The sequence below is a fragment of the Diceros bicornis genome, chromosome 26 (assembly GCF_020826845.1).
Source record: "Diceros bicornis minor isolate mBicDic1 chromosome 26, mDicBic1.mat.cur, whole genome shotgun sequence".
In the NCBI taxonomy this organism is placed as follows: Eukaryota; Metazoa; Chordata; class Mammalia; order Perissodactyla; family Rhinocerotidae; genus Diceros; species Diceros bicornis.
In genome coordinates, this window is record NC_080765.1 from 44,379,108 (window position 1) to 44,407,032 (window position 27,925).

Sequence of the window (27,925 nt, forward strand, 5' to 3'; positions counted from 1 at the left end):
CGGGCGACACGGGCGCGGCGCGGCCCGGGGCGGGGGGCGGAGGGCGGAGCTGCAGCGCGCACCCGAGCCCACCCCGCAGCCCCGCCACCCCGGCGCGCGCACCGTGCGCGCGCCCGGGCCCGGTGGCGGCAGCGTGCGCGGGCCGCGCGTGCGCGCTGCGGCGGGGCGAGGGGCGGCGCGGGCGCGAGTCTGTCAGTGACAGCGGGAGGGGGAGGGGGCCGGAGATGGTGGCGGCGGCAGTGGCCGCTCTTCCGACATGAGACAGCGGCAGCGGGGGGCACGGTGGCGGCCGCGGCCGCGGCGGCATCGTTAGCTCGGGACGCCGCCCCGGGCGTGGGCAGGCGGGCGTCCCAGGTCGGCGTCGCGCGAGCGGGCTCTGCGGCAGCGCCGCGCACGGGCCGCCGGCTGAGGGGCCCGCGCCCGCCGCGCTCTGCCCTCGGCGCCCGGCGGCTCCGGGGCCCAGGACGTCCCCGCCCGCTGGGCCGGCCCCGGAGGCGGGAGCGGGCGGCGCGGCTGGGAGCAGGCCCCGCTAGACGGGCCGCGCCGACGGGGGCGGCCGCAGCGCCGCGGGCTCCGCAAACTCGCGCGGGGCGCCGGGGCCTGCCTGCCGGCCTCTAGCTGCCCGCCGCCGCCTCCGGCGAGGGCGCGGGGCGGGGACCGAGGGCTCCGGCCGTCGGCCTTGACGCAGAGGCGCCGCTCCGCGCGGCATGAGGGGCCGGCCGCCGCCGCCGCCGCCGCCGCCGGGAGAGCCGTGTGTGCGAGAGCGGCGGGCTGTGTGAGAGCTCGGCTGCACTTCCCTCCGGAGCCGCGGCGGGCGGAGCAGGCGAGTGTGCGCGGGGAAGCGCACCGCGGGCGCGGGCGGCGCTGGGGGGCTCGGGGGCGGCCGCCTCCTCGGGACCCCTGGGTGTTCCAGGGCCGTCCCCAACTGCTGGGGTCGGCCTCGAGGTGGGACGGTGGAGCGCTGAGTAGACATGGTCCACAGTTTCTGTGAGCATATGGTGCCTTTCCAAGTGGACCGCTGGGGCCACCACTTAGGAAACTGCTAGATCTCGTGGCCTTCAGGTGTGTGTGCCCGTGTAGGAATAAATACCGGTATAACTCTGCGTGTTTCACTGACAGGTCCCAGGGACCCCGGCCGGGGAGACTCCGAGCGCTCGGCAACATGGCTTCCCCGCCCCACCAGCAGCTGCTGCAGCACCACAGCACCGAGGTGAGTTGTGACTCCAGCGGAGACAGCAACAGCGTGAGGGTCAAAATCAACCCCAAGCAGCTGTCCTCCAACAGCCACCCCAAACACTGCAAGTACAGCATCTCCTCCAGCTGTAGCAGCTCCGGAGACTCAGCGGGGGTCCCCCGGAGAGTGGGCGCCGGAGGCCGCCTGCGCAGGCAGAAGAAGCTGCCCCAGCTGTTCGAGAGGGCCTCCAGCCGGTGGTGGGACCCCAAGTTCGACTCTGTGAACCTGGAGGAGGCTTGCATGGAGCGCTGCTTCCCGCAGACCCAGCGCCGCTTCCGGTATGCGCTCTTCTACATTGGTTTTGCCTGCCTTCTCTGGAGCATCTATTTTGGGGTCCACATGAGATCCAAACTGATTGTCATGGTAGCCCCTGCTCTGTGCTTCCTTGTGGTGTGTGTGGGCTTTTTTCTCTTTACCTTCACCAAGCTGTATGCCAGGCATTACGTGTGGACCTCGCTGGTTCTCACCCTCCTGGTGTTCGCCCTGACCCTGGCTGCCCAGTTTCAGCTTTTGACGCCTCTCTCAGGACGTGTTGACAGCTCCAATCATACTCTCGCAGCCAAGCCCACAGACACTTGCTTATCTCAAGTGGGGAGCTTTTCCATGTGCATCGAAGTGCTCTTTTTGCTTTACACCATCATGCACTTACCTTTGTACTTGAGCTTGTTTTTGGGAGTAGCCTATTCTGTTCTTTTTGAGACCTTTGGCTATTATTTCCGAGATGAAGACTGTTTCCCCTCACCTGGAGCAGGGGCCCTGCACTGGGAGCTGCTGAGCCGAGCCCTGCTCCACGTCTGCATTCACGCCATCGGGATCCACCTATTCATCATGTCCCAGGTGAGATCCAGGAGCACCTTCCTCAAGGTGGGACAGTCAATTATGCACGGAAAGGATCTGGAAGTGGAAAAAGCCCTGAAAGAGAGGATGATTCATTCTGTGATGCCGAGAATCATAGCTGATGACTTGATGAAACAGGGGGATGAGGAGAGCGAGAATTCTGTCAAAAGACATGCCACCTCCAGCCCTAAGAACAGGAAGAAAAAGTCTTCCATACAGAAAGCCCCTATTGCATTCCGCCCATTTAAGATGCAGCAGATTGAAGAAGTCAGTATTTTATTTGCAGATATCGTGGGCTTCACCAAGATGAGTGCCAACAAGTCTGCTCACGCCCTGGTGGGTCTCCTCAATGATCTGTTTGGTCGCTTTGACCAGTTGTGTGAAGAGACCAAGTGTGAGAAAATCAGCACCCTGGGAGACTGCTACTATTGTGTGGCAGGGTGCCCCGAGCCCCGGGCTGACCATGCCTACTGCTGCATCGAGATGGGCTTGGGCATGATAAGAGCCATTGAGCAGTTCTGCCAGGAGAAGAAGGAGATGGTGAACATGCGCGTCGGGGTTCACACGGGGACTGTCTTGTGTGGCATTTTGGGCATGAGGAGGTTTAAATTCGACGTGTGGTCCAATGATGTGAACTTGGCCAATCTCATGGAGCAGCTGGGAGTGGCTGGCAAGGTTCACATTTCTGAGGCCACCGCAAAATACCTAGATGATCGGTACGAAATGGAAGATGGGAGAGTTACTGAACGCCTTGGCCAGAGTGTTGTTGCTGACCAGTTGAAAGGTATGTGCCTTTCTTTGCCCTGTCATCTCCCTCCCCAGTCCTGTGTGTGTGGAAAAAAAAGCAACAATCTCTTTCCAGTGTCGGTATCTGGAGACAGATCAGTTGCCTCGGGACACCTTACCATGGGGGCGTCTCAGGGCCAGTGGGACTTTTCCTCCAGTGAGTCAGATATCACATATCTGTTCACACCATGACAGCACTGACCTACATGAGACCTTTAGAAGGAAGGAGAACTTTGAAAATGCATGTCCTGCCAGTAGGCTGTTAATGTTTTTGAAATTCTGGGGGCCGGTCTGATGAATGGAAGGGGATCGGAGCCCTTCAGCAGTCAAAACTTGAAAGCACTTTAAGAAATTGCCTTTGCGTTTCATTTGGTTGCCCTTAAGTCCCAACAAAACGGTTCTCTACGCCTTTTTCTGAAAATGTGAAGAATAAAACCTTTCTCCTCTCTAGGCCTCACTTTGCTGGGATAAGGAAGTCGGCTCAGCCTTGCAGGACTCTTGAGAATTAGGTGGAATTAGATACCCCTCAGTGCACACTGCCTTTGCCTAGGTCTCTTTTTAAAAAATGTCTGCATTTTCACCTTTCAACTTTTATTTAATGATGCTTTCTTATCATAGTATTTGTCTTACCACGTAGCGTTTAGTGGAACTTCTCAAGCCACCAGAGTGACTGGTGCATTTGAAAGTGAGAAATGCACCCAGAGCAGTGTTTAGACGCACCCCCCTACCTCACCCCCTCAGCCCCTCTGGTCCCTTAAGCTCCTTACTGCCATTCTTGATGTTTTCACTGGGCTTCTTCTTTTATGTTATTTTTCTTGTTTTCATGTAGGACAAAAATCTCTGAGGTTTGGGAAGTGATGTTTAAGTAAGTGGGACCAAAAGTGAAGATTCTAAATAGCTACCCTGCTCCCCCTTTTACACAGTCCTTATGTTTTTCTAAAATCTTCTGGATTGAGGGGAACATCTATTTTGGAAGTACATAGAGAAAATAACATTGATTTTTAAAAGCCTAAATTTGTAAAGTTGTGTTGTGTTTTGTGGTGCCCACACGTTGTGTAATTACACAGTGAAAAGCCCCAGAAAAGGGAATCCTCAGAAGGAGAAGTCACAGCTTAAATCAGAGATGGGAGACTTAAAATGTGTGAATCCGAGTCGGTAAGTGCCTGAGTTTGAGGCCTGAGTAGGTTTCAGCCTTGACATAACCTTGTGTGCTCAGTTGTTTTCTTTCTCTGCTGTGACTGGAGTTCCCCGTGTCTTTTACTTATTTGTTATCTGGCAAAGGTGCTTTATCCTTCTCCTGATTTTTCTTTATTCCATTAATTTTGTTAGTAGTTGAAGAATTTATGGACGTAGTAGAAAAATATTTTTGCCTGATAATTCCCTCTACTCAGAAAGCTTTGAGTGCTACACTGATGAGGTCAGCAGCTGCACTTTGCAGTTCACTTGAGAGATTGTCTTTGCTGTAGGAGGGTGGCTCCTGCTCTTAGTCTGAAGGTGCCACTGGAGTGAGGTGTGGATGTAAGCCTTGCTTGAGATTCTGGCGTCTTTAGGATCCTGAGCATTGCAGGCTCTGTCCTCAGGGACTGTGGGACAGATTGCAGAGAATGGAGCTGTGCTGTATACATTAAATTAAGTATGACAATGATAGCAATTTTGTAAGTGGTACTTTGAACAGTGTGTTACTTGAATTCCAAAAATAAAAACAGATGTAATCATTAAGTATGTCTGAAAGTCGCCAAGTCTTTGACTCTTTGGCCATACCCATTTTTGTTAATTTATGGGTAAAATTTTAGCCATTTTATTTTCAATTTATAGGTCAAGGATCTCAAAGACACTGACCAAAAAAATGCTAGAATGGGTTCATTGACTTTTTTTTTTTTTTTACCTCAAATAGTGTAAATTTGGTGAATTAACTTTTTCTTTAAATTTGTGTACTCTGTATATTTATGAAGGAGAAGTTTTAGTACTGGATGGGAGGTAGGGAAAGATAGCAGACTTAGCTTAGCCATGATTTTTTTATATGATAGTCTCTCCTTTAACTGTTTCCCTGAGACCATGGTTTTTGCTTTATTCAGCTCTTTTGAAAACCTCTGTGGACAGGACTCCAGTAATTGAGGATGTCTCCACAACTTCCTGACCCTTTTTGAAACTGCACAGTTCAATTCTCTTGACATTGTACAAATCTGCTAAAGTGAGATGATAGCTTAGTTTATAGAAGACCTTTTTGGTACAGGGGGTTACAGTTATGTTCAAGATTTTTTTGAGCCTGCCTTTGGGTTTGTGGCAGATATCTTCTCTATACAAGGTTGAGTGTTAGCCTTTACCTTTCATCCCCTTTTGTGATAATAGGGTTAAAAATACCTAGTAGAGGACTCTGTAGAAATGAACATGGGGATTCCAGAACGAGCCCGGCAGTGTGAAAGGAAGCTCCTCCTCTGTAATTTATCTGAACAGGCTTTGTGGAAGGGTGGACTTTTATTATTTCTGCACAGTCACTCACTCCTTGAAAATCTGTTCTGTGCTCTTACGGTGAGCCTGACACTGGATGTGCAGGTAAAGTCATGACAGTTCCTGACCTTGGTGAGCTCACACTTATAAACATCTGAGGGTATGTAGAGAGTCGGGAGCACTTCAGAGAGTGCGAGTACTTGAGGTGGACCTTGAGATCCAGCTGTGGCTCTCCGGGTAGATAAAAGAAGAACATTGGGAGCAGTGGGAATAGCCAGGGCAAAAGCTTGGGGTTGTGTGCCTTGGTGGGTTGGGCAGTTGTAAGTAGTTCATTGGGACAAGGAAGGCTGTGGGTGACATGGGAAGGAGTTTGGATTCGATGCTGTAGGCAATGGGGAGCCACTGATAGGCTTTAAGCAGGAGGCTTAGGTGATCTGATTTGCAGTTTTAGAAAGCTTACTCTTTCAGTTCTAGGGAATGTAGGTTGGAAGGGCATGAGACTGGAGATTAGAGGCTGTCTCAGTAAATCCCAGGCAGGGGTCATGGTGGCCTGAACTAAGGTAACAGTGAGTGGCAATGGAGATGATGGGACAGATATGGAGATGAGGACAGATATGGAGATGAGGGACAGATGTGGAGATGATGGGACAGCTGTGGAGATGAGGGACAGATATGGAGATGATGGGACAGCTGTGGAGATGAGGGACAGATATAGAGATGATGGGATAGCTATGGAGATGAGGGACAGCTATGGAGATGATGGGACAGCTATGGAGATGATGGGACAGCTATGGAGATGAGGGACAGATATGGAGATGAGGGACAGATATGGAGATGATGGGACAGCTGTGGAGATGAGGGACAGATATGGAGATGAGGGACAGATGTGGAGATGGTGAGACAGCTATGGAGATGATGGGACAGATATGGAGATAAGGGATAGACATGAGCAGTCGTGAGATCAATTTGATAGAATTTTGAGCCAGATTTAAACAGATGGGTGTGTGTGTGCACGTGCTTGATTGTTTGAATGGGAGATAGCATTTCAAGTTTCTGGAATTGACCTGGGGACTGTCTGGAGTCAGGAATGGGTGAGAGGCCTTTGCGGTTTCTACGGTATGAGTGAAGAATGCAAGATCGAGTTGCAGAATAAGAAATAGGCCAGGAACCCCTGGCTTGTTTATTCATTCATTTAACAAATAATTTATTTTGTGCTGGGCATGGTTCTAGGTGGTAGGGATACAGCAGTGAACAAAAACAGACAAAATTCCTGCCCTTGTGGTGCTTCCCTTCTAATAGGACAGTCAGACAGTAAACAAAGAAGTAGCCTAGTGTTTGTTTTGTGTTAAATTCTGAGGAAAAAATATAAAGCAGGAGAGAGGATCTGGACTATGGGTGTGTATGTGATGTGTTAGATAGGGTGGCCGGTCACTGAGAGAGAAGGTTGAAAGAACTTTCAGCATAGGAGTAGGATTTTGGAAATGATCCCAAAAGTGAGGGGCGGTTATTGTTAAAATTAGGGAGAAATGGTCTGATTTGAGTGATGGGAAGAAGAGTCCTTCCACAACACTGGGACGAACCACTGGGCCCATGAGAGTATTGGCTGTTCTGTTCTGCCTTGGGCCACAAGCAAAAAAGATGAGGAGGATTGTCTTGAACTGTTGGTTTTTCCTATCGTTGGTAGAGAGTCACAAAGACAGGAAGTGAAGCTGTCAGAAGAAACCTACAGACATCTTATTTTGCCCTCTCAAATATTAGGAAGATAGAACAAAGGTGCTCAGCCATGCCAAACCCACACCAATGATCATGTCTTTGTGGAGGGAATATCTGGTAGCTATCGCATTGTCAGATGCAGAGATACAACATGACTTTCCCTGCAAGCTAAGCTTTTAGGCTCATGGAGCAACTGGAGGAGAGATCCTCTGATGTGCATCGGGACAGATGGTCCTCTACTGGCCACCTCAGTGACTGAGACCTTTGCTGTACTAATAGGTGGCACTTAGAAGAGTTCCTGTCTTGCTTCCCATCTGGGGCCACTGCTCAAACTGATGGTGGGCTGAGGCTCTCTGGGCATTAGCCTTGGCCAACAGCTGTCCCAGACCGGAAGTCTGGGCTCCCTGGTTCCCTGCCAGCTGATAGCCAGGAACCTTGGCCAAGTACCAGTTTGGGGTGCAATGTGCTTGCTCAGGTGCACCCCTTGTTCACCTGATGGCTTGGACAGCTTGTCGCCACCTAAGCATGTAACTGTGGCCACTCTAGTGCTAGCACGTAGCTGACAGCTCAGTGCCCCCTCTTAAGTCATATTGAAGAGAGATTCCGTGCTCACCTGCAGTCTTGAGTGAGCTCTCTTGTGCATGTTGAAACAGAGCCTCTTGTGTAGCAAGTGGCAGAGTTAAGACAAAGCAGAAAATTTGGCATGACAACTGGGATCGGGGATGACAAACAGCTGTGGAGTTGATGCTCAGGCAGTCCCTGATGACAGTTTATTCAGGCTCCTTCAGACTAAATTATATGGCTTCCAGCAAGGAGCACACAGCTGTTAATTCTGAGGACCAGCTTGTGAGTAGAATTAGCCTTTGGCAATGAAAGTTAAGGTGATGGTTTGCTGCATTGCTGGTGGTATGAAGAAGGAAGGAGGGTAATCTTTTCAGGTAGAATTACTAAGAAAGGGAAAAATTAAAAAGAAGCAAATAGAATAAGTGAAGAAATTTCAGGGTTCTCTTCTACTGGCCAGCCTGGCTCAAGTAATAATTATGTTTCTACCTATACTTGGCTGTGGAATAATAATCTTGGGAAAAAAAAACATTGACTTTTCTATTGTGTGTGTGCATGTGCCTAACTTTTCCTCTTTCTGTTGGTTGGTGATTTCAGTATTGGTGTTTCTGTTCAGATTTTGATATTGTAAGATTGTGATCACTAATCATTAGGATTCTGTAGGTCTGCTGTCCTGGTGGTGGTAGGAACCTGCGGACCACCAGAGGAGCAGGACTGAGTGGCTCCTCATCTGTGTGGTTCTTGGCATCATTTGTACTTTGTGTATGAGACACCTAAGACTGTTTTGTCCCAGCAGGAACTAGCATCCCTGGAGGGAATTTTATAAAGAGGTGCGAGTTTTTGAAACAGGAAGGAAACTGCTATGTGAGGTCTAGACCAGCCAGACATTAATGGAGGACCGAGGTGAGGGAACTGAGCACATCACAGGCTGGCGGGGCTTCCACAGACAAGGAATGGGCCAAGGGCAAGGGTCATCTTCCCCTGGGAAGGCTGGAGAAGGCCATGACATTCGTCAGTCTTGTTCGTGTTCCTGGTAAACGGCGCCAGCCAAGCCAACCTGTGGAAACTTTACTTGGTAAAATGTGCTTCCTCTTGTAAATCAGGTTTTATTGCATTTCCCCAGCATTTGCTAACATTGTACCTGTGAAAAAAATGCCCAGCATGCTCTGCTGAGGTAAAGTGAGAGGCTCTTTCCCTTAGAACAGGCTGGAAGCCCAGGAAGCTGTTGGTGATGGTGGCAGTAAGCCGAACCCGAGGTTGGAAGCCGGGGACAGGACCAGGTTTGAGAAGGGGGTGGAATTCTGGGTCTGGGATGATCAACAACAGCTGTGACCAGCTTACGAGCCTTTCCACAAGCCAGTGGTTCTCAAGCTTTTTGGTCTCGGGACCCCTTTATACCCCTAAAAATTACTGTGGAAGCTAAACATCCTGTGTTTATGTAAGCTATCTATTGATATTTACCATATTAGAAATTGAAACAAACTCACAAATTTCAAAAATATTTCCTTAATTCATTTCAAAATAATAAACCTGTTGTACCCATTGCATGTTGTAACATATTTTGATAAAAATAACCACATTTTAGAAACAGGAACCCTCATACACAGCTGGTGGGAATGCAAATTGGTGCAGCCTCTATGGAAAACGGTATGGAGATTCCTCAAAGAATTAAAAATAGAGATGCCCTATGATCCAGCCATCCCACTACTGGGAATCTATCCAATGCACCTGAAATCAACAATCCAAAGAGGCTTATGCACCCCTATGTTCATTGCAGCATTACTCACCATAGCCAAGAAGTGGGAGCAACCTAAGTGTCCCTCGACTGACGATGGGATTAAGAAAATGTGGTATATATATACAATGGAATACTACTCAGCCATAAAAAAAAGACAAAATCGTCCCATTTGCAACAACATGGATGGGCCTGGAGCGTATTATGTTAAGTGAAATAAGCCAGAAAGAGAAAGACAAACACTGTATGATCTCACTCATATGTGGAATATAAACCAACACATGGACAGAAAAAACTGGACTGTGGTTACCCGGGCAGTGGGGGTGGGGGGTGGGCACAAGGGGTGAAGGGAGTCATATATGGGGTGATGGACAAACAAAAATGTACAACCCAAAATTTCACAATGTTAGAAACCATTAAAACATCAATAAAAAAAAAAAATAACCACATTTTCAAGAAAACAACTATTTTCATAAAGAAATTTGGTGAGAAGAGTAGCACTGTTTTACATTTCTGCAAATATCTTTAATGTCTAGGTTAATCAAAAACTGCTGGATTTTTAAAAAACTGTTAAAATACACATAAAAATTTACCGATTTAGCGATTTTTAAATGTGTCAGCTGGATTTTCTTAACTGCTTTGGCAACCTGTTGCAGTATGTTGAGGAATGTGTAGAAAATCTGGCTTTACAGATGTCTAGCTGGAAAATGGAGGAGCATTTCAGGACCCTTTTTAGATAATTGTGGATGTTTTTCTTCCATACTGTGCCAGTGTCCGACAAGTTGTTGTTCCTTTGGATTAGTTGCAATATAAAATCTGAAATCCTATTAATCATTTTTTTCTATGCTAGTAAAACCCCGTTGGATTTTTGAGTGAATCTTTACCAGGTGTGTAATGTCACGCATTGGTCATTTGGAAAATATTGGTTTCTTGAGTTATGCAGATCTTCCAAATGTTGACATAAGCAAAGTCTTTAAACACTGGGAAGACGTCAGCTTCACAGCGGCAGATATAAGTTTTCCAAATGATAGTTTTCACTTGAAAGTTTGAATTTTATCATTGGCAACAAATACTGTCAGTTGTTTTCCTTGAAGTGACAGATTCATTTCATTCATTTTTTGGGAACAGTCTGTCAAATACTCAAGTCTGTAGGACCACAGTTTGTCTGTAGGTCAAGCATAAACGATGTTCCGTCAAAAAAGCAGCGCGTTCAGCTTGCAGCTCCGAGTTGCACGGGAGCTTTTCTCGGCAGCCCTTGTCCTTTAGCGTGCAGTGCAAGTGCTGTGGGCGCCTTTCCCAGCTCATCACACAGAATATTAAAGAGACATGCACTTGAGCTTGAGATTTAACACAATTATTCATTTTTACTGCTTCATCAAAGGACATTCTCAAGTGAAACGGACTGTTTTTTCCTTCTGCAAGTGTGCGATAGTAAACAGCACGCTGAGGACTAGCATAGTTTCGTACCACTGCCTTGATTCGTAGTGGTCTTACCCACCTTTGCTTTTGCACCATCAGTGCCAACGTCAGCACTGAAAAAAGCAAATAATGTCTCAGTGTTATTATGAAAATAGTTTTGACCTCGCAGACGCCCTGCAAAGGTCTCAGGGACCCCTAGAGTTTGTGGACCACACTTTGAGAACCGCTTCCCTGGGCTGTAGGCTAGGAAGAGTGAGGGTTTTACATCTCCTACCCAAACACACATTCTCATGTAGATGATAGACATCTACACTGTGGAAGTAGCTTTAGTTTATGCATTTATTTTTCTCGAAAAAATCCTTTGTGATTCTGCCAAATCTTTGTTGCTGTTGTTTAGGGTTCATGATGAAGACTAACTTTCAACTTTGTTTTTTTAAATGTTTTTGTTTTTTTTTTTGCAAAACTCATCCTTTGGCAGCGTAGTTTAGTGGTTGGGGGCATGGATTTTGGTTTCCGATACATTTGCATTCAGTTCTCAGTTCTGCAATTTCCAAACTGTGGAACCTTGGGCAAGCTTCGTAGGGGCTCTACAATTTACAGAAATGACAGTACTTCTGTTAGAGGGCTATTGCGAGAATCAAATGAGATGATGATTCAAATAAAGCACTTATTAGCATAGCGACTTGATTGCAACAACTGTTCAATAAATAATAACCAACTCTTCTGCCTGTGTGAGTCACATTATGTATTGCTCTCAAGGGTGTTTCTTTTTTCCTGCACTCTGTTTGGTGCCCATCTTGTATAATTTGGTACTGAAACCCAGAACACACCAGGGAATGTGCTTGTGTCAGTTTCTTGAATTAAAAAGGGCAAGTGTCCAAAACACAAAACACTGATAGCTTGCCCTGGTTAAACTGTAGCTGCCAAGTTTGGCAGCTTCTTTACTGAAAACACTGGGGAGTTCAGGCGGTATTGCTCTTGAGCTGCTTCTGTCCCAGAGCTTAGAGGTGCTTAAGATGATGGGCCCTTGATAGTTGAGGAATTATGGGAAAATCTTTACCTTTGTGAATCTGCAGATGCTGGCTGAGATTCGGACTAGAGCAGTTACTCAGCTCTGCTGTATTCTACTGTAAACTCATTTATTTATTCAATAAATATCAAATGAGTTCCTACTATTTGTGAGGCCTGGACTAGGTTCTGGAGATGGAGCCTTCTGCTCTCATGGAGCATACAGCCTAGAAGGGGAAGTAGACATTAATCAAATTATCACCTAAACAGTATGCACTAGACTTGCTGATCATATTACAGATAGGGCTGGGAGGTAGGGACCGTTATCATCTCCATTTTATAGGTGATGGAACTGAAGCACAGAGAGGTTAAGTGACTTGGGATGGTCAGATAGCTAGAAAGAGCTACTGAGTGGTGGAGCCAGTGTTTAAACCCAAAGGACTATATCAGAAAACACCAGTACCCACTTCATAGAATTGTTGTAAGGATTAAAGGAGAAAATAATGTTAAGTCCTTAGAAAAGGCATATAGTAACTCTCAATAGAGATTGGATTCACTAGCTAGTGTTATTGAAAGTGGGGACAATTGTCTTAGTAGTAGCAATGGCAGAAAAACAACAGTACCTTTGTTTAGCTCTTTCCAGTTCACAGAGTGTTTTCATGCACATTGTCATCTCAATCATTGTGACATTTTAGGATCATGGGAACTGTGTATGTTTAGAAGTGTATATTTTATTTGCTTGGTATTTTTAGAAGTTTATATTTTATTTGTTTGGTTCTTTCCCTTATATACCAGTTTTCAGGCTGAGTTGGTTTCTTAACATTCTCTGAAGGTGACTTTTTTCAAGGATCAATATAAACTCTTGGATTTTAGCTTATTTGGTATATATCACTCTGTTACAGGTATCATTTTTTGGGATGCTCAGATTGTCTCATCTTGGGCACGTGGGAGCCCCTTCAAGTTGGCCCCTGAGTTCTTTTCATACAACCCAGTAGTCTTTGATAGCTTTCTTACTCATTTAGTAACATTTTTAAGGAGTAGAGAAATTATAGGTATTAAAATCTCATTAATTCTGTTTGTCTGATATGTTTATTCAGAGAGACTGAGCTAAAGTTTACCTTCTCCTTTTCTGAAAAGAAAATTAATAGTATATGCATGTTTATATGAAGAACTAGCACCTCAGAAGAAACAGTTCGTGCTTCAAGCTCTGTGGAAGCTTTAATTTGCATTCTTACAAATAACAATTATAGAGCAATGCAGCATTTCTTTCTACAGTGTCTTCCCACGAATGCCTGTTGAGGGACAGGTGCTTGTGAATGTTGGTAAATAGGGGTAAAGAACAATAAAGTGAAAGAAATCCTATACCAAAATGTAGATTGCCTGTTTGCAGACTGATGAGTGCCCCAGCCCAGCAAGTCCCCCTCCCCCAGAATAGCTCTGGAAGGTTCCAGAAAGCCCAGCTCCAGGAATTTCCTTCCTAGGAACCGTGTTCTGAATAGTGCTTCCTTGCCACTCTCCTTTCCGTCTTGTGTAACGTGTATTTGACTTACTTATTTTGTTTATGATCTGTCTCCACCCCAATAGAATGTGTCTTGAGAGCAGGAATTTTTGCATGTTTTATTCCCCGTTGTACTCCTAGCACCAGGAACATAGCCTGGCATAGAGGAGATATGCTCGATAATATTTGCAGAGTGAATGAACGGATGAATGAATGAATTAATATTATAACTCCTCACCCTCCACATGTGGGCACTCTGTTGTCTGTGAAACCACACCCTAAACATCTACACAGAACAAACCAGAAGGTAGGGGGAAGGTAACTGTTTTCTAGGAGTGGTTGAGTGGTTTATTAAAGAGAGGCTACAGATGGGGTCTTGAAAGGCCGTAGGGAAGGAGATGGGAGAGAGCTGCAAAGGCACAGCGCCTGGGAATGTGAATGGCCATGGTGCGGGAGAGGGACAGCCTCAGGATCCCGGCTCCACGGCCAGCGCTGCAGGGAAGCCCGGGGGTCGGGCAGCCAGGCTGTAGGGCACAACTCAGATGATTGAAAACCCAAGTGTTTATTTAGGTCCCAGGAAATGTGGGGTTGAATGGCTTAGTTTAGGCAATCATTTTTAAGCTTTTTAAAATGGAGATTTCGAGAAGTGTATTTAACTTTCATAAGGCTGTAGCTCCTTATAATTCTTATTTGATTATCGTTTTTGCACATGAAAAGCCAGCATACCTTTTATTTGGGCAAAGCTCCAGGATAGTCTTTGTGCATAATTTCCAGGATTTTTATGTAATGCTATTAAATTCTGTTCTTTTTGTTTTTTTCCTTCCAAGGAAAAATGTGCTACTGGAAGCAGCTTTTGAATCATTTGTATTTGTGTTTAAAGTGTTTGGGAAATATTGACTTCAGGTTTTTACCATCTAGTTTGTAGAGAGGAAGAAAACCCACGTGCATGAGATTTATTTCCTTGTATATGGATATTCGAATACAATATATCATTAAGGCTTTGACATTTTAAGTAAAAGAGTCTATTGCACATTGATTAAGTTAGTTTTGCCCTATTAAGTGTTAATATTCAAAGTGTGGGTTACATTGCATTTTGTAACTTCAGAAATGAGTTCTTTTCCCCATGAGAAAGTGCTTCTTATGGTCATTGATGTTAAATTTTTGTTTTGTGAATGAGCTGTCTAAAACCTGGGGGAGGGCAGTGTTTCTGAAAGGAAAGCAGTTTTATAGAATTATCTTATTATTTGTAAAAATGAATTTGTTCAGTAGATTAGCTTTCATCTTACGATGTTTTCTCCACTAACTAGTTAAGCACTTTTGGGAAAATAATTTAATCTCTCAGGTTGTCAGTTTTCTCATATTTGTAAAACGTAAAGTATGAACTAGATGTGCTTTAAATTCCTCACCATTCTCTAAGAACAGCTGAGCCTCTCATATGATTGGGAAATAGTACATGTTCTTAATACGAAGAAGTGGTTTCTTCTTTGTCCATTTGTTTAAACTATGAGCCCTCATTGAGACAAATTTAGCATATGGAAACTCCGATTTACAGAACCGCTAAATTGCAGGCCATGTATGAGATTCTTAACTTTCTGAAGTATTCTTTACTTCCTTTAAATATAAATAAATAAGATCAAGTTATAGAAGTATAATTTACATGTGGTTTTTTTGGATCACATTTGTTTTATAAAGCCAGGGTATCATTAGAGGAACTCCACTGATTTTGAAAGTTTGAGAAACACTTTTGAAATGGCTTGGAGAAAATGTGAAGTGATTACATTTTTTTAAAAATGTGCTTTAATTCCTGTTTGAACATTATTTTGGAGAGAGATTGGAACGTTAGTTGCCAATAAAATTAATTTCACTGTGTTGGCGAGTTTTTCCATTAGTAGAACCGAGCAAATGTTGGATTAATAATGTTCTTACTGATTATTCCATTAATAAAAGACTCACTTGCTCCTGATGCTGAGTTCCTGGACCTGCTGACTGTATATTTAGTGTGTCAGGGTCCTATATATTTGGTGTGACTCTAGTAGTCCAAAAATTAATGCACCTGAAAGTGTCTACCTTAGACCTGGTAATTAAAAATTAGAGGTCACCAATGATAAAAGGAAACTCTTGGATTTAATTATAAAGGGCTTATAAAAGATTTGAATGGTTTTCTTATCCTTTCTTATGAGCAGCAAAGCAGCTCATGGAAAGTAATATAACATTTGCTCTGATTTGCATGGCTGGTGCAATAAACAAAGTAGAAAAGGGAAAACTCTGTACTTTGTTCTGAAAGACAGTATTGTTATTGGGTACATATGTCACATATGTCATTCAACCTGTGAGAGAATCTCACCTCAACAAAGACCTAACTTGTGAAACTGTAGCTTCCCTTAGAGAAACTGTTATTCACAGCCTGTGGGATCATATGTTTTCTTCAGACTGAAGTGACTGACTCAGTGTGTAAGTCATTGCAGAAGGTTAATTGCAGAAGGTTAAAAACTTTGAGAGCTACCATGCCAACAAAAAATTTCAAAGGACTTTTCTTGTTCTCTAACACACATTTCATAGTGAATTTCTCAGCTGGAATAGCTTATTTAACTCTGTGTTCTTTCTCTGTCCTGAAAGAAATTGTGATTATGAACACTTTCAGAGCTGATGATTCTAAGATACCATCTTTGTCCCTCTGCCGTTTGAAGTTCAAATGGAAATATTTGCTTTCATAGCTCTAGTCATGATGTTACTTTATTTAGTAGCTATTAAATTTCCAATTCCATATACTCCCCTGGAGGTGTTCCAATCTGCACTAAGGTTTCTGTTTCTTTTTACAGCGTTGCTTATGGAGTGTGGAACTTTCCTGAGCAAGGAATACGAACAAAGTTCCTGGAGTGGATAATTTTAAGCTTTTCTTTTTATTTTTTAGTAACAGCTTTTTTGAGATACAATTCACATACTGCACAATTCACTCATTTAAAGTATGCAATTCAGTGATTTTTAGTATATTCACACATATGTGCAACCATTATGACAGTCAATTTCAGAACATTTTTATCACCCCAAAAAGAAACCCTGTATTCATTAGAATCACTCCCCATTTCCCCCTAAACCTCTCAGCTCCTGGCAACTGCTAATCTACTTTCTGTCTTTGCAGATTTGCCTGTTCTGGTCATTTCATATACATGGAATCATACAATGTACAGCCTTTTGTGTCTGGCTTCTTTCACTCAGCATAATGTTTTCAAGGTTCATCCACATCATAGCATGTATCAGTACTTAGATTCCTTTAATAGTCGCATAATATTCCATTGTATGGATAGACAATATTTTATTTATCCATTCATCAGTCGATGGAAAAGCAATTCTTTTTTGAAAACAACAATTAAGCCGATTGAAAATAAGTTGAAATAATAAAAAATCTTTTATTATTTAGTAATATACCTTGACTAAAATTTAGCCATTTCATTTTCATTAGTGTTTAGAAGTATTCCTGAAAAGCATGATTAAATGAGATTTAATACTGAATTGTAATTTAATGTGAATGTCTCACATAATCAGTTTAGTGTTTTTTTAAACAGCTATCCTCTTTTCTAAGCTTGATCCAGTTGGATTAAGTTTTGAATTCTCTGATCCTTTCCCTTTCTGCCAGCTGGCTCCCTAATTGACAGCTTTAGGGGTAGCATATGGTTGAATATGAAACCAGCCTCATTTGATATGTTGTTAGATATAAATATCAATTACAGTACGTCTTTCTGGATGGTTGAGTTTTCTCAAGAGCTGAGGATTTTCGCCTTACTCAGTCAGACATTTTCCTGTTTTAACCAATTTAAACATTTGGTTTTACATTTCTGAAATGTATAAAACACTTTCTTACCTTCATAAAAATGAAATATGCCAAATAAAATTAAATTTTCTTGATGACTCAGTTATTTTCATTGCCTGTTATTTGGTTTTTACTGATATAGCAATTTCCCTATAAAAACAGGAATTTCTGCTTTACTTTAAATAAACTGAGATTGTCCTATTTTTCAAGTTCTTATGTTTTAAAATAATTTTTCTGCTTGGTGTCTTGCTATCAGCTTATGTAGCTATTAGTATGCTTTCTTGTAATAGCTTTGCTCCTGATTTTCACTTTATTCCTTAAAAAAAAAACCCAAGTAACCAAGCTCATCAACCCTGCAGATACAGTTTGATTAAAAGGATTGAGAATTGGGTCTTTGTACAGTTTTTTGGTTGTCAGCTATATTCTGAATAAGTTGCTAGGTACTGAGTTCAGGATGAGTAAGATGTTATTACAGTTATTTTTAGTATATTTTTAAAGGGGAGGAGAAAGGGAAATTTGAATCAAATTTGTGTTTTAGTAAATGGAGCATGTTTTCCACAAGACCGAAGTAGATTTCTTTGAGTATGTAGAAATAGAAAATGGGAATTATGGTTAGATTTTATAACGAATGATGAATTAATTAGATTAATTAACAATTCTGTTAACTAGTTTGTATTATGAAGCTAAAATGTGAATGTTAAATTAGGGAAGTATTGATTGTTGTTGAAATTTACCAGAATTTTGTGAAAACACTTTGCAGACTTTCTTAAGAACTATCTCGTAAGAGTAACTGTTTGTATAGAAGTTGTGTGTCTTCTCTAACATACTGCCAAGGAAGAGTGGGCCACGTTTCTTCCTCTTTGGTTTAAACTGAAGGTGTGTGTGGATTTTCATCCCAGAAATGTAGTCGCTGTCTGGCATTCAGTAGTGCTGGTTTGTTGTTGTTGTTTGTTGTTTGTTTTAGGAAGGTTTGTTCTTCCTGAAGAGCCTGGCCAGGTGCCACTGTGTGCCTGCGGGTTCATAAGTTACATGATCTGCGCTCTGCCCCTCCCTCCGCAGGTTGTGTTCTGATGTCTGCCAAGTCTGCTAAGGCATTGGCCTTCCGGTTTCATAAGTCTGGATGTTTCCATTAAAAATTAAAGTAGATTCAGTTCTCAGGAGCGTGGGTTGTCAACATGTTAATTTTCGAAGTAGTCAATATGCATTTACTTAATAAACGGAGTGTAGTTTGCTGAAAAAATGGCAGTCTCAGCGTCAGTCTTCTCTTCAGGGAAGTGAGTTGCCTGACCTGAAGGGCTCTGCTTAGGATTAAATGAGATAAGGACGGAAGAGCACCTGGCACATGTTAGGTATTCAGCAAATGTTGGTTTTTGCCCTCCTCCCTTCCCCCCCAAACCTGTTTTCCTCAATGTTGAAACCCATGTAGCCGATGGTACCCCATGAGTAGCTATGAGGAAGCGGGGGGACAGGAGGAGCATGAACTCTAATGCCCAACCTCATGCCAGACACGTGCTAGCAACAGGAAGCTCGGTGGCCCCCACTTAAAGATTTAAGGCGGGAGTCAGACGCAGGCTTCCCTAATACCTGGACAGAACTCACCTTGCGTCTTTGATGCGCACCTGCCCTTTGCACGTGCTTCCTCCAGCGCTGCTCTCAGCCTCCCCTGGCCGGTAGCAGGAGGCACAGTGTGATGGCGGGGAGGGAGCCCGTGAAAAACAGATACACAAGAAGCCGGACACAGCGTCCCGCTGCGATGGGGCTGTGCAGAAAAGTAAAGCAGAGTGAGAACACAGACACTGCTATCAGTGATCTTACATGTGGTGGGCGAAAGGTGCATTAACCTCTCTGAATAGATGTTAACTAATATTATGGCTGATTCAAGATTATTAATGCAACCCTTGAATTCCTGCTTCCCCTCTTTTACAGATAAATAAAAATGCATTTTCACACATGGAGTGCTCAGTTCACGTTTCTCCACGGGGAATCACAAGCCGCTTGTCCGGCGCCTGGACTCAGGGAGTCGACATTTTCTATGGTAGTCTTTGTAATATTGTCCTGAAAAATCCTTGGTTGAGGTTTAGGATTTATCTAAACCTGACTTGCCTCCCAGTCTAAACTGCAGGCCAGGTGGTGCTGTTCCAATTGCTTTCATGAACTTTCTCTGATAGTGGCCCACTGATGTTGGGCTTCTTGTACTATTTCTAGAATGTTCTGAGGGCTCATATTCTGCCACTTTTCCCCCTTGCTCTTATCCTACAGTTTCCTGATGCTCTGTTCACTTTTTTTTATTAACGTGAAATTCATATAACATAAAATCAACCATTTTAAAGTGAACAATTCAGTGGCATTTAGTACTTTCGCAATGTTGTACAACTATCACCTCTAATTCCAAGCATTTTCATCTCTCCAAAAGGAAACCCTGTACCCATTAAGCAGTCACTCCCCATTCCTCCCTCCTCCCAGCACCTGACAACCACTAATCTACTTTCTGTCTCTGCATTTGGCTAGGCTGGACATTTCATATGAATGAATCATACAGTATGGGACCTTTTGTGTCTGGCTTCTTTCACTAAGCATAATGTTTTCAAGGTTCCTCCATATCGTAGCATGTGTTAGTGCTTCATTCCTTTTTATGGCTGAGTAATAGAGTTGTGTTGCTTACCAACGGGAATATGTTCTGAGAAATGTGTGGTTAGGTGATTTTGTCGGTGTGCGAACATCACAGAGTGTACTTACACAGATCTAGATGGTAGAGCCTACTATACACCTAGGCTCTGTAGAATTGATTTTATGTGACCACTGTTGTATAGGCGGTCTGTTGATGAAAATGTTGTTACGTGGTGCATGACTGTATTCCATTGTATGGATAGACCACATTTTGTTTATCCATTCATCCGTTGATGGACGTTTGGGCTGTTTCCACCTTTTGACTTTTGTGAATAATGCTGCTATAAAAATTCACGTACAAGTTTTTGTTTGAGTACATATTTTTGGTTCTTTTTTTAGTTTTTGCCTAGGAGTGGAAGTGCTGGGTCATATGGTGACTCTATGTCTAACTTTTTGACAAACCTCTGCCACTTTTTAAAATGAGAAACTTATAAGAAGCGCCCTGTAAGAAGTCACATATAGCAGTAAGATGTTTCAAAAAGATGCTCCAGGTTGAGAGTGGAGCTGGTAATTGGTAGTGCTATGAATTATGTCTTGTTAGAAATAATGACTTTGTTCCCTCTAAGTTAGAATGGTGTTGTGATTAGGATAAAATCATAATGTAGATATGATATGTTTAGAGACCTTTTTTCTCTTTGATAAACGTATGAGTTTTGGCTGTCCACTTCAGGCTGGCATTGGATTTGGCAACTTTGGAATTGTGTGTTAGATCAACAGTTGGTATCTAGAGCAAGCTTTAAAAAAAGTACTACTTAAATATTGACCCCCCCCCCCCCAAAAAAAAAGCCCAAACAGCTCTAGGAACTTTTTTGTTCAAATGAATTCAAAGTGTCTAAATACAGCGTGGTAAAATTAGGCTTCCTCTCTGGGTTCTGTGGGGTCGAGCGAGTCGTGGGCCTCCTGTGCCCGTCTGGGACATTCTCCGCTTGTTAGCTATCCTTACAGCACGGGGATGTGGGATACGTCCACAGCCAGCAATGTTCCCACAACGTGGCCTTAATATAGAACATTTTTCTGAAAAAACATCAGCTACCGCAAGAGCTCAACTCCCAAACATGGTCCTCGGTTCATAGTTCATTTTTATTTGTTTTTGTGTAGTTAAAACAAGAAAGAGTATGTAAACTTGTCCATGTTACCAAGTGTCAGTATTGTTTAGTGTAGAGGAAGAGAAAACTGACTGTCTAATCAGAAAAACACTGTTCCTCCTTCAGGGCGAAGGATGAGGCAGGGTCCCTCTGTGGCTAATGGGTGAGGTTGGAGGTTGGCCAGGATCCTGCCCATTGCTGAGAAGGTGGGGTGGATGGGAAATGTTCACATTGACGGTGTAAGAGGCGTGATCCAGTGCCAAACTTAGCTGTCCCCTCTGGCGAGTGCTATCACTCCCCAACTGTGTTTATTGGTCCACCTGAAAGGTTGCGCTCGTGGGGCAGCTTGGAAGGCCCATAGGGCTTGGATTACGATGGCCACAGATGAATGACCCCTACAACTGTTAGGCAGCCCTCAGGCCCACAGAGCCCCAGTAAATGTCTTTCCCCTTTTGTCAGGATGTTTTTCAGGACTGTAGGTGGGTTGGTAAACCATCCAGGATAAGTGGCGGGAGCTTCTCCAGGGGGCAAAGGGAGCATGGAGTGTATGTCAGGACCCGGTAGGGAGGAAACTGTTCTTTGAAAGTGCCCTGTTACTCTGCTGAAAGCATTTTGCTTTCTTTTTTTAAGCCACCTTTGCTCTCATCCATTCATTGAACAAAATTTTTCAGTACCTAGTAGAGATCAGGGATATGAGGACAGATAAACCATAGTCCTTGTCTCAGAAATCTCCCAGACTACCCCCATCATGCTGGTGAGAATGTGGAGTGGAGCACCTGCTGCCTCTGGGACACAGGCTGGTGGTTCCTCAGAAGGTTCAACACAGAGTCGCCATCTGACCCAGCAGTTCCCCTCCTGGGTGTCTACCCACAAGAACGGAAAATATATGTCCACACAAAAGTTTGTAGACGAATGTTCATAGCAGCATTCTTTGTAATAGCCAAAAAATAGAAACAACCTTGGTGTCCATCCACTGATGAACAGATAAATAAAATGCAGTCTTTCCACACAATGGAGTATTATTCGGGCCTATAAAGGAATGAAGTACTAACACATGTTACAACATGGGTGAACCTTGAAAACATTATGCTGAGCAAAAGAAGCCAGTCACAAAAGGCCACGTATTAAATGATCCCATTTCTATAAAATGTGTAGAACAAGTAAATCCACAGAAAGTAAATTAGTGGTTGCCTCAGGCTGGGGGGATTGAGGGGAAATGGAGAGTGACTGCTAAAGGGTACAGAGTTTCTTTTTGAGGCAATGAAAATGTTCTGAAATTGATTGTGGTGATGGTTGTACAACTCTGTGAATATACTAAAAATCACTGAATTGTATCCTATAAATGGATGAATTGTATGGTATGTGAATTATTTCTCAATAAAACTATTAAAGGAAACAAACCTCTCAGGCTAACATTAACTAATATTAACAATTAATTAGAATATATTAGAGTACAAGGCAATAAGATTGGAGATAGAGATTTTGTAGTTCATGGAGCAGAGTGGGATGAGGTGGGCAGTGCTGGTGCAGCCTCTTGGGGGGGATAGAGGTCCTTAGGGGATCAGTGAGCTTCAGGGATCTGGTTCATAATTTTGGAGATTCAGAATCTTCGTTTCCATCAGTGTTCAGAATTGTGTAAGTTTAGGAGAACTGCTTCATGCTCACCATGAGACTGATGTGTAAACTAGCTACCAGTGTATTAGTCTACACTGGGGAGTATGGTATACTTTTCCAGTAGCTGGAATATTCATATCTACTGCCCAGGGTACTTCCCCCATGATATCAAGATATCTGGGAGGCCTAATTGATAAGTAGCAAGATTGCTTAAGGAGTGTAGAATTCGAGTGAAGGATTTAAATTATGTGATATTTTATTTAGCCTTGGGGAAACCATAGTGAGTACATCTCACCAAGGACTGGAGAACTTATTTCCACCAGACTGAGTGCCTTCCCTGAACTGTGTAAACACCACCGAAGCTCTTACCTGTGCTCTCCTTAAAAAAAGAGATGTTACGAAACAAACAGATAGAAATAGAAAATAGAAAGCTCCCTACTTCATCAAGGATGAAAACATATGTGGAAACGCTTATAAATAAAGCCAAAATGTTTTCAAATTAGTAGTTTGCAGGTAAAGTACATAAATTGAGAGAATGTAGGGCACACACAAAATCAGAGTAGAATAGGGCTAATCAGGCAGGTTCTTTGGATAGTAGGGTTTTGAAGGAGGAGGTGCATGTTTATTAGGGGAGAATTAGAAAGCACTGGAAGGAGTCCCTTCAGGGACAGTCAAGCAGATTATGGTAAAAATACGGTATTCCTGATCTCATATTAATGTCATTTGGACATAATGTCATACAGGAGTTAGAGAGAGGACCAGGAGAATACCTCAACATGGAAGCCAAGGTGCAAGGGCTTCCACAATGGTGAGGAGGTGGTTGGCAGTGTTATCCATCCCAGAGGGTTGAGTGGTTGGGAGAGATGGTAGATTATAGAGGATATAAACAAGGAGGAGCGGCGTCAGTGGTTGTTAATAATCCCTCTGAGAAAGGCGGGATCAAGTGAGGGGTAGAACAGTGTAGACCTGAGTGTGTTTGGTCTGGTGCTCCACTTTTCTATGAACGAATTCTTCCGTGAGCTCCTGGGAGTAGGACATAGGATCACCCGCTCAGAGTTCTCTCATCCCATCCTGTTGGATCCTGATTCTTAGATGCCCTTTATAACTTGCTGGTCACATTTCTGAACATGGCTGATGAAGAGAATCTCTTGGAGGGAGCTTCTAAAAACAGATGGATGATGTTACAGAGTTATTGCTCATTTATTTTTGGTGATAATGGAGTTAAGACTATGTTTAAAAAAAAAGAGTCCTATTTTTTAAAGATATTTATGGAAATGTCAATGGATAACATCTCCATTTTATACCAGTGCTGAGGACGAGACCTTCCTTTTTTTTTTTTATAATTTTATTTATTTATTTATTTTCCCCCCAAAGTCCCAGTAGATAGTTGTATGTCATAGCTGCACATCCTTCTAGTTGCTGTATGTGGGACGCGGCCTCAGCATGGCGGGAGAAGCGGTGCATTGGTGCGCGCCCGGGATCCGAACCCCAGGCCGCCAGTAGCGGAGCGCGCGCACTTGACTGCTAAGCCACGGGGCCGGCCCGAGACCTTCCTTTAAGGAGATTAAATTTCATGATTCTATCCAAACTCCCACTGAAGGCTGACGTCTTTTCCCATTCACGATGCCTACAGGTTCTGTGTCTCTTCTTCTTCACTGAAGTCCTGGGCAGTATGGGGACTTGCGACCTCAGGATGCTGCTCTCCAGCTTGACATGTGTCACATCTGATATGCTCTCTGACTTCAGGCCTTGGTCTCTCCCTTCCTCAGCCACCTCCTCTTCATCCTGTGGCGCACAGGATGCAGCTGATTCTCCACGAAGTTTCAGCTGAGCCCCCGTGGGAAGCTCTAGAGAGGCAGTTTCTCTTTCTCTTCTTTTGTGTCACTGTCTTCCACCTTGATAGGTTTGGCTTTCCTTCCGGCTTTGTGTCAGAACCTGATAGCACCTTTCTTTTCTTCTCTTCTCCCTGCACCCATCCCTTCCTCCTCCTCCTTCCTCATCTTTTTGTGTGTGTGTGTGTGGGAGTAAGATTAGCCCTGAGCTAACATCCGATGCCAATCCTCCTCTTTTTGCTGAGGAAGATTGGCCCTGGGCTAGCATCTGTGCCCATCTTCCTCTACTTTATGTGGGACACCGCCACAGTGTGGCTTGATAAGTGGTGCGTCGGTGCGCGCCCGGGATCCGAACCCAAGAACCCTGGCCCGCTGAAGTGGAGCGTGCAAACTTAGCCACTACGCCACCTGGCCGGCCCCTTCCTCATCTTTTTTCATTGCATCACTATACTCCCCAACCAGTGGCATCCCTCTGTCCCCTGGCAGGCTCAGCATGGCAGTGGCCTGCACTGAGGAACACTTACCTGGGCTGGAGGAATTCCATACAGCACACTTCTTCAGGCCACTAGGGGAGTCTTTTTATTCTTTAGGGTGCAGTAGTTACTCACTATGTTTTGTGTGTGTGTGTATAATAAATGAAAGGCTCTCAGGACACTACCCTGCACCACCAGCACTCACTGTGCATTTCTGGACGTTTACAGTGGAAGAGCTGCGTGTGTGGCCCCCAGGAGAGGGGTTCTCACACTTGAGCCTTGGTTCTCAACCTCATCTGAGCCAAAACACAGGTGTCTGGACCCCACCCCAAAGGGTCTGATTCAGCATTCAGGTCTCGGGTGCGGCCAAGAATCTGCATTCGTGCAAGTTCCCAGGTGATGCTGCTGCTGCTGGTGGGAGGACCACATTCTGAGAACCACTGCTCTGAGACAACATAAAAAGATTTCTCCCTTGGCTTCCATGTAACTGAGTAAGGGTTGGAATCCCAAATGCAATTCTCCTTCAGTGACTCTCCATAGCTCTTAGCAAACTTCCCCTGCAAATGGACTCTTCCTTGCTGTGAACAAGAACTGCTCTTTTGACAATTTCTTTGCTGTTTTCATGTGTGTATTCATTGCACACACACTTATGGAGGACCTCCTAGGGGCTGGGCGTGCATCCTTATGCCTTTCTCTTTTGGCATCTTGTCCCTTCTCCTTTGGCTCTGGCAGCCAGCCAGCAGGTTCAGTCCTTTGGGCATCGTCAGCAGGTTGCCAGCACTTGGCATCTGTTTACACCTGATGAACCGGTTGACAAATGGAGAGAAAAATTTCTAAAGATTTTTAAAAATTACTTTACTTTTGGGCCAGTCCCATGGCTTAGCGGTTAAGTGCGTGCGCTCCGCTACTGGCGGCCTCGGTTCGGATCCCGGGCGCACCAGTGCACCACTTCTTTAGCCATGCTGAGGCCGCGTCCCACATACAGCAACTAGAAGGATGTGCAACTATGACATACAACTAGCTACTGGGGCTTTGGGGGGAAAAAAAGGAGGAGGATTGGCAATAGATGTTAGCTCAGGGCTGGTCTTCCTCACAAATAAATAAATAAATAAATAAATAAATAAATAAAACTGTTTTAAAAAAATTACTTTTGACTTTTTGTAGCCTTTCAATCTTGGCTTTACTGAATTTTTTTTTCTTGATATGATAGAGACATAAGAATAAGATAGAGACAATTTTAGAGAGATAAATTTTGCAATTTTAGCGATGTTTTATATGGGTATGGCTAAACCAGTTTGAAAGCTGAGAGTTGATTTGAGTATTGTAAAAACCCAAGTGGCGTAGTTACTTAAGATGTCCCAGAATGGGAGTTGTCCCCTGGTGGGCTTTTCCTGGATGACCGCTGGAGGCTTTGGTTGGATGTGTTAGTGTCACAGCAATTACTACTAACCCAGTCACAATGTCTTTTTTTTTTTTTAACAGCTTTATTGAGATGTAATTTACATGCCATACAGTTCACCTGTTTAAAGTGTACGATTCAGAGTTTTGCATCCATCACCACAAAGAATTTCAGAACATTTTCATTGCTCTAAGAAGAAATCCTTCACCCTTTAGCTGTCAGTACCCAAACATCTCTGCCCCGGCAACCACTCTTCTACTTTCTGTCTCTAATAATTTGCCTGTTCTGGATATTTTATCAAAATGGAATCGTATAATATGTGATCCTCCGTGACTGGCTTCTTTCACTTAGCATCACGTTTTCAAGGTTCATCTTTGTTGTGGCATGAATCAGTACTTCCTTCCTTTGTATTGCTGAATAATAATCCATTGTATTTTGTTTATCCATTTTGTTTATCCATTCATCAGTTGATAGATATTGAGTTGTTTCCACTTTTTGGCTGCTATGAATAATGCTTCTGTGAACATTAGTGTACAAGTTTTTGTGTGGACATGTGTTTTTGTTTCTCTTGAGTATATTCCTAGGAGTGGAATTTCTGGGTCATATGATAATTCTATGTTTAACATTTTGAGGAGCTTCCAGATTGTTTTCCAAAGTAGTTGCACCATTTTACATTCCCACCAGCAGTGTATGAGCGTTCCATTTTCTCCATATCTTCACCGATACTTGTTATCAGTCTTTTTGATTATAGCTATACTAATGGGAAGACATTTACTTTTGTGTCAAACACAAATAGCAAACTTATGTATTGGTGATTTTTCTTAAGATTTTTTTTTTGCGAAATAAGCATGTTATATTGTTTAGTATGCTTTTGGCTGTGTGTTAATGATGACCTAACTAAAAATAGCTTTAAAAAAAGGAATTTATTATCTCACATAAGAAAAAGCATGGCAGTTACAGAGTTGATTAAATCAGAGGTTTGATGACATTTTCAAGGACCCAGGTGCTTTCTGTCTTTGTTCTCTGCCATGCTTGTCATTGGGAGATGTCTTCCTTCATGGCACAAGGTGGCTGCAGCCATTCCAGGTGACATGATGACACTCAGTGAAGAAGACGGCCTTTTCCTTCATGCATGTCTTATTTTATTAGCAAGGAAATTTTCCCCAGACATCCCTGAGCAGACCTCCTTTAGGTTGCTATGGCCAGGGTAGGACAAGGTGCCATGCCCTTACCAGTCACCAGCAAGGGGAAGGAGGCCTCTTTGGCCTGGACTTATTCAGTGCCATCCAGTGTGGCCAGGCGGGGTGGTGGGGAGTCTCTTTCCAGAGCAGGTAGAAAGGAAATCCTCATCAGGCGTCTGCTATGGAGGAAGGTTGGGGGTGGGAGCATGAAGAAAGAAAATGGCCTGTGGGGATGCAAAAAAGGCATTATAGCTGTGTCTTCAGGTAAAATATGCAGTGTTTTTAAAATGAAAATTTAGGTGCTTGTTCTTAGGAGAAACTTGTGAAGTTGGATCATGCAGTCAACTCAGCCTTTGCTTTTCTGTGTTTCTCCAAGATGGTCCCAATCTCTTACACCTTGCACAGCTGTTCTTTCCGCCTACAGTCCACACCCCACCAGTTGAGTTTGCTCTAAGAGCAAATTCTCTGCAGCCCTCTCCTCTGCTTAGCTCCAGAGTGGAACGACTTGCGCCTTCCCCCTGCCCTCCTGGCCCCTTCCATTAGCTCTTACCCACCCGGCTCTGCAGACACAAGCACCCTCCTGCACTGGACTGGGGGCTCAGCGCAGGTGCTCTGGCATTGAACCCG

General features: G+C 43.9%; 1 protein-coding gene across 1 annotated transcript in view; it reads left to right on the forward strand.

Moving 5' to 3' along the window:
* The first annotated feature begins 275 nt into the window (after positions 1–275).
* Positions 276–27,925, forward strand: part of ADCY9 (adenylate cyclase 9) — a 115,237-nt gene continuing 87,587 nt past the window's right edge. The window contains exons 1-2 of the mRNA XM_058570165.1: positions 276–823; positions 1,120–2,855. Coding sequence (XP_058426148.1) covers positions 1,163–2,855 — 1,693 coding nt within the window. The 5' untranslated portion in view covers positions 276–823; positions 1,120–1,162. The remainder of the gene's footprint in view (positions 824–1,119; positions 2,856–27,925) is intronic.